Raw genomic sequence first — 18824 nt, forward strand, 5'->3', positions numbered from 1 at the left:
TTTTTAAAGATTTACAAGTAGCTCAACCCTCCACACAAGATCCAATAAACAGTTTACAGGCAGAACACTGAAACAAATTGTTAACCCTCGTTTCCTTTGTCGTCTGATGACAGAAACATTTGTGGCAAAGTAAAATAAACCTTATTTACGTGCTACTGACTTAAACAAAGGATTAAAAAAAAGAACATAACTGGGAATTGAAAAGGATAACAAGACATTTGAGGAACAAGAACAAATTTGCTTGACTTCTAAGATTGCAGTCAGATGTCAATCTTCTCCAACCTTCTTCACGTTGCTTTATTGTTATTTTTAAAAATTCATTTATGTTCTATTTGCAGAAGTGACTCTAAATGAGAAGAGTTTCAATGATGGAACTCAAAGCTCAAATGTGTATTACCTACTTTCAGTTGTGTGCCTTGGAAAACTCGAGTCTTTCTCTACTTGTAATGTAGCAATTGCCCCAGTAGCCACTACACATTTCCCACCCCCAAACTGTATGCAGCAGAGCTTTAAAACTCGTTCATCGGCTGCTTGTAAAACAGTTTCCACATCCAGTTTACAGTCTCAAGAGATGTTGCAGCATATAGAAGCCACCTTTGGCGGTATGGAGGGGTGGGGAGGGAGAAGCAGAGGGAAACCTTTAATTTGCAGGCAGGTAAAAGCTTATTTTTACAGTTACTTCTATGTATCACTCAACACAAGCCTACGTTAAAATCAACACTCACAGAACAGCTTCAAATATTTTGAGATTTGTGCTAAATTACAAAATACTGATTTAGACTCCAACATACAGATGCATTTACACTTTAAATTCCATGATTTATTTAAGAAGTATTGGCATTCTTTCCACTTCTCAACTCCCTCCATTCACACAAATATTTTATATCCAGTGACAGACAAACCCAGCTATGGAAAGAGAAGTGGTTAGTTTTGACTAGAAAACTAGTCTGTAGTTCTGTGAACTAAGGCTGGGGCCAAATATGCCATTAACAGTAATTTATCTCCGAGTCCTCATCTTGTCCACTAACCAAAAAAACCCCCCGAACTATTTGATTTATATTCTTCACCAAATTTTCTGCCTAATATGTCACAACACATTCCTCTTTTGCCTATGCCCCTCAAAACACTATTCTGATAAGCTTAAAAAGGTTGCTTGGTAATGTAAAAGTGTGAAAAAGAATTAGTCATTAAAATTTCTTTTATGATATTTACACAACAAAGTATTCCAAACTATCTCACTTTAATATGTACCACTCAATTTCAAATACTGAATCTCTTTATCCTTTTTTAAAAGAAAAAAGATGGTGACAGTAGATTCTTCATTTTCTTGATAGCACAGTTCTCAAATCAAACAGACTAGTCTAACAGTTTTTAAAAATCAATTTAAATTCATAACATTTCTGAATTGCCAAAGCACTGAGAATTTAGAACCTGCTGTGAGGTCAATTTCACAGATGATGAAAATTAAATAGAAAGGTGCTTTTGTGAAAATAAGAAAGATGATAACGCAGCTAGCAACATAGAGAGAACTGCCTAAAAATACTGGCTCTTCAGACTAGTGAATTTAGAAATATATTCATGTCTGTTCTATTACTGCATGCAAATACTTTTACCCTCAATAGCACTACTTATTCAAGATGAGGAGCACAGTGGTAAAAAGGTGTTCAATAAATGGTAGGGCTATTTGATTTCTGTAACTAACTAATCCTTTCACCTCCATCCTACAGTAAATCCTAGCGTGCCTTCCATCTATCCCCTCCATCCCAACACCTCCTGATGCCTTCTACATCCCACAAGGCTTATTTTGGCAAAGAGTAGCAGCAATTACAGCTGGTACCAAGCCACACAAACTGACTGGATAGCAGATTAAGGGCAGCAAAGCTACTGAAGCTTTCCTTAGGGTCTCGCTTCCATCCACATTTTCAGAAAACTAATTTATAGTAAACTTGCAAGAAACAAGACTATTCAAATCSCCTCCCTGACAAATGAGAAGTGACAGGCAGCACAACTGCATTAGTCTAGTCCCCTGAGAAAGCAGATCAAACACCACCTATAAGCCTTCTGTGATGGCAATCTACTCTTCTCTCCCTCCAATCATAGCCCAGATAAGAAACATTAGAAATGTTTCTTAACATTAGCTACAAAATGTTAGAAAAATGCTCTAGGTAGCAATTAACCAACCAACTTAATGTGCTTTTTATCTTGGAGACACATCTCCATAATCTATTAATGGAATGAAATTTTAACATGACATACAGTTCATTTACAGAACTTATACATGCCATCCTGATTTGTTTCTCTGTATTCTCCCTGTATTCTGTTTCCCCTTATTTCCTTTTAATCCATAGTTAGCAAACTCCACCAATAACTTCAAAGTAGACTAATTCAGGATTCTTTCACTTTCACCAGAGCTGGAAAACATCTCAACTGTTTCAGCCTGACCACAGAAGTAAATCTACTTTGGTTTGGTCCTCGCTTTTTGTCTAGAATTAAATTCAAAGGAAGGTGTAAGAACGATCTTACACTGTTTATTAGCTGAGGGTGAGCAGTTCTACAGCAGAGAACTTTTTCCAGATCTCCCTTTCCACAGCCATAGGGCTAAAGAACTACTACTCAGGGAGTACAACAGACAGGGAATATATCGTTTCTTGATCTGCTATTGATGTAGCTCTATTACTCTTTTTCATTTCCATTAATCCCTAAATATGCATAATCCATACAACTTTAAGAGACCATCAACAATCAGTGCTCATGCTGCACTGTCCTCAACTATGTTTCCATTTGTATCTTCCAATTGCTTTCTTTCCTCTCAGATCTGTACCATGCCCCTGTCAGGGAAATCTAGCTAGGAAGAAAATAATTCAGATAAGACAACTCATTTTGAGTTTGTCTTGCCAGAACAAGAATAGTTTATGTAACACACACACAATCAGGAATCTCAGATTCCAGTAACAAGCACAGCAAGAACACACACTTCTACCAGGTTTCTGTAGCATCACATAAAGCCCTGCCATTCTCTTCCCATTCTCCCTCTGAATTTTGTTTCAGGTAGCACAAGTTGTATGTGTTTGTGTATTATGGAGATAAGTCTTCCAGATTTACTTTTTCTGTGGAGAAAGACTATCATTATCATTGGAGATTGATCTTCAGAATCAGGTCAGTCTCAATTAAAACCGAAGTTGCTACTGAGGAGCTGAAACATTCCTCCAAATCTAGTATTGCACGTACATGCTTTAACAGAAAGATATGCCAGTTCTTAAGAGTTGGGAGTTTCCAGCAACCACACAGCAAGAAACATTAATAGAAGCATTTTCCCGTAACAGCTTACGCCCTCTCAGCTGGGGTTCTTGACCTACTATTCCATGAACTGGCCCACCTGATCAGTAACATTTTTTGAATTCTCTGTAAGAAACAAACTCCAGCTGTTTTTATAGTATGCTCCCACCCATTTAAGAGAGAATTCTCAGAGGAAATATACTGACTTAAACATTAGTGTAAGCACAATGTTTTGATCTGTAAAATTCAACTGGAATCCCACAAACAGTATGTCTTCTACACTTACACCTTAGTTGAGGAGAGACACAAGTTACTAAGACACCTGCCATTTCAATGAATAATTAGAAAAGGCCTCTTAAGAGTTCATTGTAAAGCTATTAGTCAAAAAAAAAAAAAAAAAAAAAAGACTCCATTGCCATGTGTTAATCCCTACCCATTAGTTAAAGTTTTTCTACCTATTAGTACCTTTATTAACAACTGCATATAGAGAATTTGTGATTAACAACAGAAAGATTTAAGGTGATCTTCAGATCATCAGTAGCTGTTGCAAAGGAGCATGCATACCACAGAAGTTGTGTAAGATTCAAAAAACCTCCCAACTAGTTCACTAGTAACATTGAGATCACCATGAACTGGAACTAGGGAAATAAAGTAGCTTTGGTGCCTGATTGAGGATACTTATAAGTTTAAAGTAACAGATTTTTTAAAAATCACAAACGACTTTTATCTGAAATATGCAAGATTTAAATGGACTCTTCAACATTATTTATTTTCAGTGAGATCTTACTCATAACTGATGGACATACTGACAGATGACTTTCAATTCAAGAAGTTATTTAAAAAAAGTAAGCTGCACTCATCATTCATCACAAAGTGTTACCAGTATTCTAACAGAGTATTTCACTCCTAAAATAATTTTATTAAAATACAAAGCTTTCCTCTTAAAGGCACGTCTAATTAATATGTGCCAGCCAACTTTACCTTCCCTACGCTGACATTAAAACATGACTAATAAAAGGGTAGTTTGATTTCATTAATGGACTCCGAAAATGTTATCTCAACCTACTACAGCAGCAAGCAAATTATCTTCCTGTGTATATGTGAGGACACAACAGCATTCTTCCCAATGTCTACAGTAACTCCATTGTACACAAGTTTTGTTTGTTAGACTGTTTCCATGCTGTGCTCATTAACTCTTTCAAAGGGATTATCTTTCCGTCCAAGTGCATGAGTGCCAAGTTCTGTATCAGTTTTTATGCAAGTTGCTTTTTATGCCTAATATCTTAGTTTTAACTGCAAGCATCTAAAGGTTGCAGCAGCTGAGATGGAACAAAAACTGCTTTGGGTTTTTCAGCAAGTCTAAGAGGAAAAAAAAAAATTGATGTTTTAACCTTTTCTCTTCTTCTGTCAAGGATGTATCTCTAGAAATCCCTAGGACTTCTGGTCAACCTTTCCAAATTCTTGAAGTTTCTACATCTTAGTGATGCCAGAAAAATTATCCAAGTGTAATACAACTGTCCTCAAATATACACAAGTTTATTTTGCCAGTAAATGAAAGTACCAGAAGCCATTAGCTAGAGCATGAGTTTTCCATTTAGTTTATTTGTTTATACAAATTATTTCAAATTGCAAAGCACAGTTTTGCAAAAGCTTCCTTCCCTCTCCCCTCTCCCCTCTCCACCTACAAGTATCTTCTTTTTTGGTGAATTTTTTTAGCTCACAAACTGACTGAGAAAGGATAATGTTTAGTCTGCATAGTTGCATTTTACAGTAAGTTACACCATGATAACAAGTAGCTAGATTGGGGAAAATCTTGTTTCTCTTTAGATTTTACAGGTGCTTCAATGAATTACAGAAATATCAATTCCAAAAGCAAGCTTCAGCTGGGGGAAGGGAAAACACAGCAGAGTATACAGTTCCGTGGACTTCTTATTCAGTAAAGATCAACAAGATGTTCCTAAAATTTATCAGGTCTAGTGATATAAACACCAGGAATAGAGGTCTGCTTTAGATAACAGCATTATTACTGTGGAGAATCAAGGCTTGTAGAAAATAAATATGCTTAATTAAAAAATAACTATACCAGTCTCATTGACATATGTAGGTGCTTGAGCATCAACACTTCTTAAACCTCTTTCTCCAGCAAATGCCTGATCAAAGCAAAGGGAACACCTGCTGAATAAAGCATCACATCTTAACTCACTTGCCACTCTATAGCTATGCCTTAAATTTTAAATAGTTCTAGATGGGAGAATATCCCACTGATTATTCAGTTTCCCATCTTAAGCACAAAATGACATTACATACCTGCAAAAACTTGTTCTTCAGAAGATGATGGAAATAGATCCATTTAATTTGGTTAGCAGTATCAAGTTTAGGTTTGCTATAGCCAGGAACATTCTGTCTAGAAGTCCCATTATCTAGGCCAATATCCTCACTGTGTATTTTTTTTACAATAAGGAATTCAAAAGGTACACTTCAGACATGAGTACTATATTGGAAGTATCTTTTCTTCTTTTTGAATAAGATAACTGGTAAGCTTAAAAAAATCCACCCTCTACAAATGAAGGTGAAACTACCAAGAAGTTTTAGGAAAACAATGTTGTACAGTGTTTTATTATTCTATTTCAGAAGTAGAGCATCTTCCATGTGACAAAGCTTTAAAATATACTCTGAAGCAAGAAGTTGTCTTTTTGTTGGACAAGGTACAACCTACAAGATTTGTTACAAAAGCCAGGACTTACATTCAAATCTTAACACTTAAAATTTCATTGAGGCAGTGAAAGCTTGAAGTATTTCTTGCTCCTCTGAAGGGTAACAGAGCTGTTATCTAATATTCTCTCAGCTACTAATTATGAAATTGTTATCTATAGCCTGCAATCTCAGATACTATGGCATAGTTAGTCACAATATTAAAGAGTATATTCATTGGTCTTGAGCAAGTCTAGAGAGGTTATAAGCTTGCTATGAGAAACAGGGCGATGAAGTATTCCTCTCAGAAAACAAGTATAGCACTGAGCCCCCCCCCCCCAAAAAAAAAAAAAAAAAAAAAAAAAAAAAAAACACCACACACACACAGCGACATCTGGCCCTTGCTTTGCTGTATTTGACATAAGGACTGCTATTCTCCACTCCAGTAAATTACTTCTACAAAGGTTAACCTTTACAACAGTACTTGCCACTTCCTGGTACAAAAATAAAAGGTCTGCAGAAGCAAGAGAACTAAGTTTACAAGACAGGTTAGCAATCTGTGATCATGCTTAGGAAGCCTATTTCTATTTTGGGTAAGATGCGATCTGTGTCAATCTCAAATGCCCCCTCACATTCTTTAACTTCTTATCTAGTAAACCTTGAAGAGCCAAGTCTTGCAGTTGAACGTCAAATTCTCCCCAACCACCTCTACTCTACCATGTCTACTGAAGCTGTTTCTTTTCTAACATCAGGGACTATATTCAGTAAAGGACTTGCATCAAGTCAACTTTAAGATGACTGAGCCTCAAGTCATTTACACTACATGAGAAGTGAGGAAGCATCTTAGAATGGTTATTCAAAGCAAGCCTGTGAGCAGAGGCTTAGAACTAGCCAACAGGAAACTCCAAGCACAACGGCCTATTTCAAATCCTATTCTATTTCATACAGAGTATAGTAGGGAGAAATAGAATGAATTCATCCATTAGAGATCCCTAGTTTGCTGGCCTCTCCTGATGGTCAGAGGCTACAAATATTTCTCCAAAAAACAGCAAAGGTTACTTGAAATTGGCCTGCAAAAGGGGAAAAAGAAAGTGCTGGTGAAGGCCTTCCCCTCCTTTATTGCAAGTTAAAGTAGAGGAAACAAGAGATCCAAGGTCAGTCTCCTCAGCTGAGGAATAGCTAAGATGGATTCAAACACCTTTCAGAAGTCACACCCTACTCTGAACTGGAAGTACACAACCCATCTTCTACACCCAGAGCCATAATCTTCAATAGAAATGAATGCAGTAATTTACAATGCCAAGAAGCCATAACATAAAACAACTGTTGGTGTCACTACTTACAGAGAGATCCTTGCTGCCCAGAATTCATCAGAAGATTCTGAATACCCAAAACAGTCCTACAAAGCATGGATGCACCTTATTTCCCACTTCCTGATGATATTTCTCAACTAACAGTTTTGTAATTGTTACACTTGTAGCAACAGCTGCAGCACAGTTCAGTCCTAATTCAAGATTAACTCAAGTTACTGTGGGTTCAACACATTTAGGGAGATTTGGAATGTTACAAAGTGAACGCCACACAAATAAACGCAGTGTAGGATTCAGGCTACTGATGCATCTTCAACTTTGTCTAGTGCAAGACAAAAGACTTCAGGTGCTCAGCTGCAATGTTATGAGTCCTGATCTACTTCATTTGGACTAGAGAAGCAAGAAACATGACTGAATATATCAAGTTCACTTAGCATTGAAAGAAAGGTTCCAAGACACACAAATGCACTCGGTAAGTTCAAGTTGTTAAAGAAACAGTAATGAAAACACTACACCCTGTGATAACACTAAGTGCATGGAGGGACACTATAAACAGTGTCAATCCAAGCTTGTATTGAGAAACAAAACCAGAACGCAAGAAGCTTGTTGTGATATACCATCACTATGTCTAATACCTAGCTTAATACTTTCAGTCGCATTTGAAACCCATTAAACGGGAACTTGATGGAGCACCGATGCTTTTGTCCTCCTCTCTCCCCAAGCCCTACTCTATCTCCAGAGCTATGGACTAGGATGATTAACTGCCTATTTACCCCCCAAAAAACAATAATGAAACTAAATCTTTTAGGAATCCTTTAAGAAGTCAAGTTTATAGCTCAATTGTGAAATATTACTACTGTAAGTGCATTGAACTTATCTTCTCTAGACATACTAAGAAACCAGTGATAAACAGATGCACTAATATAAGGATATGAATATTGTTTGCACAGCTGTATGAAATAATGCAAGAAAATAGCAATATCAGCAGAAATCTCTTGATTAAATGGAAGCTGCTAAAATACAGCAGGCCTTCAAGAATAGCACTTACTTCATAAAAATTGATTTAGCAATAGGAATCTTTCCAAATTCAAGGTGTTAAATAGATGCAAGTACTACTTATAAGAGACTAGATCATCCAGCACGCACTTACTAGTACAGCAATAGCACTTTTTTATAACAGTAAATGAAGAACAACAGAGGCTGCCTGCAAGTGTTATTCTTGAAAAAGGTCACACATGATTCTTCGTCCAGACTTGTAAATAACTCATGTAAAATCTTGTATTTCCAAAGCCTTTACTTGAAAATAAAGTGTCTATTGCATAATCAATGAAATGATTTTTGTTTGTGGAAGCAAGAGCAAGTCAAAAACAATTTCATTCACGTCACCCTTACAATTAAAGGCACATTAATTCTAGAGTATTTACAGGATGGTGTTTATTGCAGGAGATGAGAGCACATGGCTACTAATTTTTGTAGCTTATTCTGTTCTTGCACAAAGCTCTATTCACCAGCCTTGATTAAGAACAAGAGAATAACCAACTTTTTTGTTCAAAAACTGCTCCCCTCTACCTCCTTTTATCCCCAGCAAGGTAAAGTGGAAGTGATACTAGTCTTCAAAGTTCTGCAAAAATGCTTCCTACAGTATCACTCCACAACAAGTACTCGTTTTCTCTAATGGGCAGAATGACATCTATTTGTAAATCCTATAGAAGCTTCCAGATACAACCGAAACACACTTAGCTTTTAGCATTTACTCATTTAACATTTAAAATGAAGGAAAAATGCTATTTAGAAAGTTTTTTTTTTTTTTTTAAGGGCCACAGAAGTATAAAATGCATCTACATTCCTTACCTACATAAAATGTAAAATAGATGTAAACTGATAAAATGTAAGTTCCTTATTGTGCTTGGGAAGGGCAAGTTCCACATCCATCACTTCACATGAAGTGTTACTTTCACAGCTCTTTCCCCTTTGGTAACAATAACTTCAATGAAAGTGCAATCTGAATTCCACACAATTTAACTAAAAGAATCTATGAATTTTACCCACAAACATGTGAAAGCTTTTGTGTTCAAGAAAAAAAGGAGCACAACTTATCCATCTTGGGCATAAACTCAGTAATGTTTGTGAGAATACAGATGAAAATAGCATAGGTTTGGTATAAATTGTTACAGAATATCTCCTCTTCAGTTTTCAAGAACAACAGACAATACAGGATTTTGATTCTGAAATTTATTTTTAGCAGGATGTGTGTACTAATGGAGGGTGACATCATTAGAAGATACGTCCATGTCCACCACCTGCAACAGAAGCTAGACAGACATTAAAGAAAACAATTTAAGAGTCAAATATGACACTACTTACCCAGAGCAGAGTTATGACAGTCACCTAACAAGCAGTATGGTTACTTTTTTGTGCAGACATGATACCTAGTGTTATTTATCTGTGGTCAAAATTTTCTGTCAAGATTTAATGTCAATACATACACTACCTTGATATTTATGGGAATCATGAAATTATTTAGATATAAACATAAAGCTGCTAATTTTAGAAAGTATTAATTCAAAAATAGATTACTCAGTTACTTACCTGTGAATTGTCTTCAGAAGATCTGCAAATTTAGGTCTAAAGCTCCAGGTTTATAGTCAGCAAGAACTCTCTAGGATTTCAAATTCTAATACTGTTAAACCAGGTCAATAGAAGGTTATATTTCAAGAYTCCACTAATATAACCACTTATTTCTTAACGTATGTGGGTTTGATAGAGTAATCACAAAGTGTATTAACAGTATAGTGACAGATGGGTGATACAAATTCAGAAAAAATGAAGTCTTGATATGTTACAACCTAGAGAAACTATTATACTCAGAAGAGAGTCAATAGTCACAACTCTACCAAAGGAAATCAGCTTGTCTAGGAACAATGAATTTTGCCAGAAGTTAAGCTTGAGACGCAATCTAGGAACATTCAGTCCAAGACATACATTCTCAAAGAATTAAGCGGTAAGCTCTTTTCCAGTGCTATTTCAAATGAGAAGCCAAAAAGCAATGCCGAGTCTGAGGTACAGTGTTCTCCAAGCTTGCAGAAACCAAGTCCTTGCTTCAGAAAAATAGATGAGTATTTGACTACAGGTAAGTGGTATTTACCTTAGAAGATACTGCTTAAAAATAAAGAACAGAAATTCTGTCAGATAACCCTAAAGATAATATCAGAAACACATCCTGATCTTACATTTCAAAACTTCAGATTGTTTATCAGCCTCCATCCAGTTCCCAAGTTTGGAAGTGGCTACAGGTAGTGAGCATAAGAAAAAACCTAACAAATTTAGAAGCTTGATTTTATATTCTTGCTTTTTATAATCTCTTGGCTAACAACTCTATTAGAGCCTTCAGTCCACACCACCTTGGCTTATAGGTCTTTATTAGTAGCTTGCATTTATACCACATTAAGCAGCCTAAAGATTCTGCAAGTCTACTTCAACATTATAGGCCTTCATTTGTTTAAAACAGACTGCTGCTGTTACTGAAGATGACAGCACTTGCCTTGTGAATCAGTCCAAGACTGGAATTGTGCTGTATTAGAGTAAGATTCTTGAATTGTTAATTCAAGAAGTTATTTTTTATAACCAGTTATAAGGATCCAGTTAAAAGGACCATGACAGCCTGGGAATTAGCAGCTCCTTTCTCTTACAGAGAACTCTTTGGTCTATTAAAGAGAAATTAAATTGTTTGAGTCAAAAAAAAAAAAAAAAAAGAAGTGTAATCTTTCACAGCTGCACTCTTATAATTTCTGAGGCATCAAGCTCTTTGGTATCATGAAAGTATAAATCTGTCTGAAGGAGTAAGTCAGTATGTTTTCATCAATTCATTCTCCTCCCAGTGGTCTACTATACCTAAACAGGTTGTAACTGCAGATAATCATCATCTTCAGAGAAATGCAAGTGCCTCAAGACAATCAGTTCCACATCAGTACTGTGGGAATCTCTGTCCTTCAAACATATCACAGGTTCACATACACAGGAAAAGCACAGCAGATGACTAGAAGCTTAAAGCTTCTTGTTCATTCATCTTCCAAATTATATTGTTTCTGGTTCGGTTGCTTCCGCAATCAACATTACACTGTGCAGTATCTAAACTGAAGTTGACAGATATCCTTCCCTCAGATGAACATAAATACCAGCTTTGCAGGAAGAACCTTCAATCAATCACTTTTCTGTAAGGCACAGAGCAAAGGAAGCAAGTCAGAAAATAAGAATAGTCCAGGAATGATGCAACTGAGCTGACTGATCTCTTCAGACAGAATCATGAACAGTATTTTCCTGCATCAAGACACTAAAAAACCTGAATGCAAGATATAAAGTTATAAAAGGGCAAAGAAACAGAAGTAAAAACAGTTTTCATGATAGGCCTGTGCAATCTGAAAAGCAATTCATTTGTGCACCATGTAAGAACTATATGCACATGCTGCAGTTAGTCCACTGCAACTATACAGATACCTTCCCTTGCAAGAAGATGAAGCTTCAATTCTCTTCCTGCAATACCCAAGATAGTGCTGGTACCCACACCTCAAAGCTGAGACAAAGGACTTAAAAGTTCCTAATTTCATGTGTTACTTCCCATTTAGGATGGGTACGATGTTCACCTGGGGGCTTGACAGGATTATGAGGTAGGAAAGGAAGAGAGATGACTAGCAGTAGCAAGGAATGGAGTAACTCAATCATCTACTCATACTGAACTGTTTGCCCTGGGCATCTCTCATTATGCTGAAGTTTTGCCAAAATCAGTTTTTAAACTCTTGAAGTGGCTTCAAAAATACAAGTCTTCTCCACCAATGAGAGCCCTTATCACAAAACAGGATATTAAACCATGCAGCACGTAAGACCGTCTAAATGAGCAGAAAAACATTGCTGCATGGAGAATTAAGTTCTACTGTGAATGGTACAAACTTCACTACACTAGACAAATCAAGTCTCTCTATGTAATCAAGACAGAACATGTGAAAAAAGACAAATAGTGAAGTGATTACAACTGTAATACTACCCAATGTCAAGCTGGTTTAATAGTTACAGAATACCAAAGCCAAAGAATTCCTGTTAATAATCCGCTGGAAGACAAGACTAAGACTGGTGATTAAATATTTGCCTTCGGAGAAAAAACTTGTTTAAACAAACTAAAAACATTTGCAAGATCAAGCTTTAGTGAAAAATGGACTAAAATAAAATGTTACGCACTTCCAGCTTATGTTCTTTCTCTGCAAGGAATTCTTTTTGACATCGCAGAAAGTCTGACAACATTCGAGTTAGCTGTTTTCTATCATCTATTTCAGCTGCCAACCTGCCATTGTAATCAGCCAGCAACATACATGCATCATCTACCATTTTGGAAAGTTGCTCTCCAGATTCCTTATCTAAAAGGCAAGCAGAGAGAAATAAGTAAAGCAAGACTTCATTATATGTTTCTAAGTTCTCATATCAGCATTTCAGTCATCAGATCCCCAAACCTCACCTGTTATTCTGTCTAATAGTGACACATCTTGGACCTCTATAGGCAAAGAGGCTATCCTTTGATGAACCGCTGCATCCCCTGAGGCAGCATTTTCTAGTTCTTGCAACGCTCTAATAAGATCTGTGGTCTGAAAAAAGCATGCAAGATTGAGAGCTATTTCATAAAAATAAAACCTAATACAGACCAATACCTCATTGAAAGCTTACAGAACACAGCTTGACAGTATTTTTAAAAAGCATTTACAGTATCGGCACAAACAGTCTTCTCAGACTGAAAAAAAATAAAAATCAAGATATTAATTCTCAGCACAACATCGCCTTCTTCTTAGTTTTAAAAGTAATCTTCCTAAAACAGAGATATATTTAAATTCTTGCCCCAGGACTAGTTACTAACCTTGTATTTTTGACACTAATGATTATTTTATAGTACCTTTCGTTTTCCTATACACATTTAAAAAATAATTAATTTTCTTGTAGTTTTGCCTCCTAGCTCCAACCTGTAACTAAAGTATTTCAAAAACGAAGYTTTAGGAGGCAAAGTAAACAGATTTTGTTCAAAACACTTCAGTGGATTACACCTTGCAAGGACAAATTAGATAATGAGAATTTTATTTTTTATTTAACTACACACTGTTCCAAAGCCCACAGTTCCTTCACACTGCCCAAATATCACTATAATGTTAAGCAGCCTTTTCACAGAAGAATGAAGATTCCCAGCATGAGATACCTTCAGGAAATAAAACGTTGTAACCAGTAAGATCCATCTCACCTTGATACAAGGAAGTTGTTGAGATAAGTAAAAGTATAGCAGTCTTTTTATGAAGCTAATATAGGTCCTAAAGTACAACTAAGCACAGCACTGTGGAAATTTTACATCCTATCAGGGCATATTAGAATCATGTGGATCCAAAATAGGGATGGAATCATCCTCATTGCAATTTTCTAGATGTTGAACACTGATCCAGCCCGTAAGTATCTCAGTGTAGAGAGATGGAAGGGGCAAAAAAGCAAAGACTATTTAAAAATAAACAGCAACTGAGAAATCGTACACCAAACTATATGCCACTATAGAATTTTATAAACATGCTGTTACCTGTGGAGGATCAGTGGGAGAACTTTGAGGTGAACAGTTATTTTCATCAACTTTTATCTGTTCGTAAGTTCGCTTCCTGACCTTTCTGTCTCCATCTAAATTGAAAAAAACTGAGGAGTCAGGGAAATAACATTTCAAGCAAGAGACTGAATCTTTATGCACACACGAAATACTTACACAAAGCTTGCCTAAGTTGTTCTAATACATCATTTTCATAAACAGACCTTTCTTCCCAGATAGAGAGCACTCTGCCAAGATGTTTCTTACAACTCTCATCAGACTCGCTGTTACAAGGAAAAAAAAATAAAATCAGCATTAGGTCAAAATACAACACAATTGTAATTGCAACAGTAATTACCCTTCACACAAAGATCTTAACATACTTTACCAATGCCAAAGAATCGAAAGTTCAATAGCTTCACAAAACAATAAAACCATATTTTACAGAAAAGTAAACAAAAAACAGTCAAAGATGTCCCAATAAATTCACCAAAAAGACACCAATGCTCGATTCCTCTCTCTGTTCAACCTGTAAATCAATCCTTGTAAGCTTATTATGCAAGCCTTGTAAATATATTTGTATTAAGATATGGCCTTAGGACTGTAAAACAGTATTTAAAAAGAATACCATTTTGAGACTCTAGCATTCTACTCCTGCAACGAGAAGGATGGCTGCTGAGGGGAAAAAAAATATCATGCAATAGCAGTAATGAGAAATATCAAGTTGTAGCTTAGTATTTGGTGGTAGTGGTGTGAGGGAACCAAATCATCTAACAACTTTAAAATTTCTCAGGATCAAAAGAACTCTGAATAAACTAACAAGACTTCAAGTACAGAATCAGCATATGAGGATTAGCTGGGCCAGAAGAGATTAATTGTGGACTTCTCTAGAAAGATTTTTCCTTTCAAATACAGTACACAAAGGAGACTGCACATGACATAGTTTACCGTACCTTGAAACATGTTTAAAAGCCTCCACTATTACTGGAGCAAAATCTTTTGTAAATTCTGGTCCTTTCCTTTTGCTGTTCTGTATGACATCATTGGCCAAGTACAGGAACGTCAGCTTCCTATTTGGTTTTGCTAGTAAAAAGAAAGTGAAAAAGAAATCCAGAAAAATTAGAAGTTTCTTCCTTGTTTTTTCTTACGCTAAATGCAAAGACCAAATTAAATGAGTTTTTCCTATTCTCACAAATGCTTACAACATTTCACTTTAATTCTGTGTGTGTATATATGTATATTAATATATTTAAAACCACACAATTTACAAAAAGTTCAGTCACACAGTCTTTTTTCTTTTCTGTTGCAATTCTTGGCTCAGATTCTTCCACTTTCATAATATGACCCAAGCTTCCTCCATCACCAAAAGTGAACAGAAAACATAGTATTCTACCTGCCAAAGTATTCTTCAGCCTCCAACTATTTTCATGAGTTTTCCAGAGCATAATTTGATTTGTCTATTGACAACTTTCATAGAATGGTAAGGTTGGAAGGGACCTCTGGAGATCATCTATCTAGTCCAATCCTCAGCATAGCCCATATGGGGACTGAACCCACAAACTTGGCATTAGCAGCACCACGCTCTAACCAACTGAGCTAAATCTGCCCCAATGGATTTCTTCCAAGTACCTCCACTTCCCTTTCAATCTGCATAGAATTCTTACAAGGAGTTTTACAGGTGCACTATCACTCATGTGAAGAAATACCTCCTTTTGATGCGAATTTCACTCTCCCAGCCTTATATAACCACCTCTTTCCTGTACTTGAACAGACTGAACAGTCAAACCCTACTCCCTGGCAACTCACTCAGACATCTATGATACTCTCCCATCTCCTAATTACCAAAGCATTTATGTGCCTGCAACTGTAATCTCAAGGCAACATTTTGAAAAAATGCTTTCAGACTGCTATGGTATATTTCTTTTCCAATTATCTTAAGCATTTTACCCCAATCCTATTAAGTTACAATATAACATAAACTTCCAAATTTACATTACTTTCAAAAACACTTTCCTTTTTCCTTAATTCTCCCTACTCATCCATTTTCATTTTGCCACACTTCATCTAACCTTCATTAGCCAATACATCTCTCAGAGCTGCAGATTACTGTATCAAATATAATTTTGCATTATCAGAAAAATTCTCAACTTCCCTTATCACCCTGCCAACCTCAGTATGTACACTCTCACTTTACAAAGAACTTTCTCGTAAGACAAAAGATTTAAGACTGTCCTTTCAAGGAAAGCAGCTCTGTGGTAAAGCTAATCCAGCACTTTCTTTTAAACTTCAGTTCAGTTCCTAACATGATCTCATTTCATTAATTTCCTCTCCAACCTCTCAAACATGTAACAAAACCATCCTCACAAAAACAAAACCTCAGTATTAAGATACTTTTACTCCATGGAAAGATTTCAAAGTATAAATTTTGCACTACAGAAATACTCCTCTGAAATACTTCTGCTTGAAATACTAAATGCCCATTCTCTTTGGCAGACACAACCAAGAAGTTCAGAAGCCTGAGTTAAGTGAAAAGATACTCTATTAAAGCAAACATGTATAACTATTAGAAAAAAGAATTAACAAGCAGTAAAAAAAATTAGACTGGAACTGCTAGACATAGAAGTATCAGGCAGTCACTACAGGAACACACCTAAAAAGTTGATTTATTCAGGTCAGATTTTGACCTGATCATCTGGCTTAGTTATGCTTCAATATCTTTAAATTAAAATCTTTTTTTAGTTTATACAAATTGTATTTATGCTACACAATTCCTATGTTAAAGAGTGATTGAAAACATGGTGACATCTGTATGTTTCAGGTAATTCAGAGTTCTAATACCAAGCAAGCCTTCAATTTAGGACCCTTGCAATTCAAAGAGGGGATCTTAGAAAACAAGTTGTTCCATGCCTGTACCAAAATCAACTCACTATTATGAAACCTACCATCACCACATCCCTTTCTCCCCCCAGATTTCTTAAAGGAAGTCAGAGTTAGGGCTCCAAACCAGTCATGCACAGATTTCTCTATACTAAGTCCTCTGGACTGCACGCATCTCAGGTTCTCATCTGTCCATTTCACAGGAAAAAACGCTGTGTTTTAGTCCTCAGTGTTGACAAGCCTTAACTTTCCTGCTATCACAAGTAGCTAAATCACCCAATATCAGAAAGACAGCAGATCTAGACACTATCATAGAGTCAGGTAATGTTGATTCTCATAAGGCCTACTCTGTCTCACTACACAGAGACTGAATCATGTTTGGAGAAGGGATGCTAAAACCCAAAGTCACTTTCAAGCTTGTTTAATATTATCTTTTAGCTTCCTTCTACTGGAAAAGATCTCACATTGTTAAGCTACCAAAGGCTTTAATCTGAAGCTGAACTAATAATGAGATCTGTTCTGAAATTCATTTGTTTAAAGCACCTCTTCAGCAGTGGTGATACTAACTTTTCAGCTCTGGGCTTTGATACACCTCAGAACACTGAGATGCAGCAAACAGTAAGACTATTTAAACAATGGTAGAAACACTGTCCTCAGTGTTTGGAAAGGCTATTAAAGAAAAGCTGTTGTTGTCAAAGAAAATGAAAGAAAACAGGTATGAAAGGCACACATTGCCAGTGTACAGTGTTAAAGGTAGTCAGCGCCCAGTACCACTGCTACACCAGCACTGCAGTCACACACAAACCTCAGAACGGATCCATGCTGCAGAGACTCACGCTTTCAGAAGTTGTGTACCGTTCACATCATTCTTCTCCTTGTTTCAATTAGATTTCCCATTTACCCAATTCCACGGTCAAAGCTCCCAGAAGCACTGAACTCAAATATTTCAAAGAGGTCAATTGTGCTGGCTGGGATAAGAACCATTTTGAGTAGATTCTTCTTAATAGCATCCATAAAGAGACTGTTCAATAGCATCCACGAAGAGTTTGTTTTTGGCAGCTGCCAACTGAGAACAAAAGTATTCAAAAAACCCCCACAACCCCACAAGCTAACACTTATATGACAAGAACTACTCTGAAGGTATTCATAGTATTTCACCTGCAAATAGGATAACTAGGTCTTTACTGTTGAGACTTAGTATGTTCATTATCAACTCTTAGCTTTCTGCAATCTCTATCTATCTTTCAGGAACATGTATTTGTTAATCTGGCTGGAGCATTCATGATTTTCTTCCAGCCCAGAGATACCCTGCCATTGTATGCAGGAGTCCTGTACAGGAGAACTGTTAACACTCAAGAAGCACCACTTTAGTGCAAGTCTAGGAAGCACTTCACCAGGTAAGACAGTAATTATGTTATTTTCACTGAATTTAATTCTAGCAGTTAAAGACAATATCATCCACACTTGTCTTCTCCAGGTTTAGCCATTTATAAAGCCTTACTGCCTGGCACTGGAAACTGAGTTCCCACTAGGATTACTAGAAATATGTCCATGTATTTCGTGTTGTTCAACATCTCTTCCCTAGGGAACTGAGAGATCTGCTATCAGGGGGCAGGTTTAGCTCAGTTGGTTAGAGCGTGGTGCTGCTAATGCCAAGGTTACGGGTTCAATCCCCATATGGGCTACGCTGAGGGTTGGACTAGATGATCTCCAGAGGTCCCTTCCAACCTTACCATTCTATGATTCTATCCTAGACACATAAGAGCAAACTTAAAACATGCAAGCACATGCATGCACAAGGGACTTCATTTGCATCCCACTGCAAGTGAATAGACCATTGACCCAACTGAAAAAGCAACTCGGGTTTTAGCCCATCTATAGGCCAACTCTGCTACGCCAAATGACTTTAGAGGAAAATATAATTTAATAAGAGGTTTAGAGAAAATAAGTACCAGTAGGTTAAAAACCCTCATCAGTGAGCAGCACTAAGCAGCAAAATACCAGCAGAGACAACCTCTTACTATGTTTCAAAGCAAACCCTCCTAGTATTTTCTAGTTTACTTTTTACTAAAGTG

General features: G+C 36.6%; 1 protein-coding gene across 3 annotated transcripts in view; it reads right to left on the minus strand.

Moving 5' to 3' along the window:
• RPRD1A (regulation of nuclear pre-mRNA domain containing 1A) overlaps window positions 1-18824 on the minus strand; it is a 44392-nt gene that overhangs the window by 18568 nt on the left and 7000 nt on the right. The window contains exons 2-7 of one of the 3 annotated variants that reach the window (XM_085310714.1): window positions 14826-14955; window positions 14050-14156; window positions 13873-13967; window positions 12781-12907; window positions 12507-12682; window positions 9380-9589 (exon numbers count right to left, since the gene is read on the minus strand). In XM_085310714.1, the coding sequence (XP_085166840.1) occupies window positions 9533-9589; window positions 12507-12682; window positions 12781-12907; window positions 13873-13967; window positions 14050-14156; window positions 14826-14955 (692 nt within the window). In that variant the 3' untranslated portion in view covers window positions 9380-9532. Of the gene's footprint in view, window positions 1-9379; window positions 11489-12506; window positions 12683-12780; window positions 12908-13872; window positions 13968-14049; window positions 14157-14825; window positions 14956-18824 lie in introns of those variants that run through there. The other 2 variants (XM_085310715.1, XM_085310713.1) reach the window with 2 other exon arrangements.

Source organism: Rhea americana, unplaced genomic scaffold (genome assembly GCF_003343005.1).
Source record: "Rhea americana isolate MKP2758 unplaced genomic scaffold, rheAme1 scaffold_324, whole genome shotgun sequence".
Classification (NCBI taxonomy): domain Eukaryota; kingdom Metazoa; phylum Chordata; class Aves; order Rheiformes; family Rheidae; genus Rhea; species Rhea americana.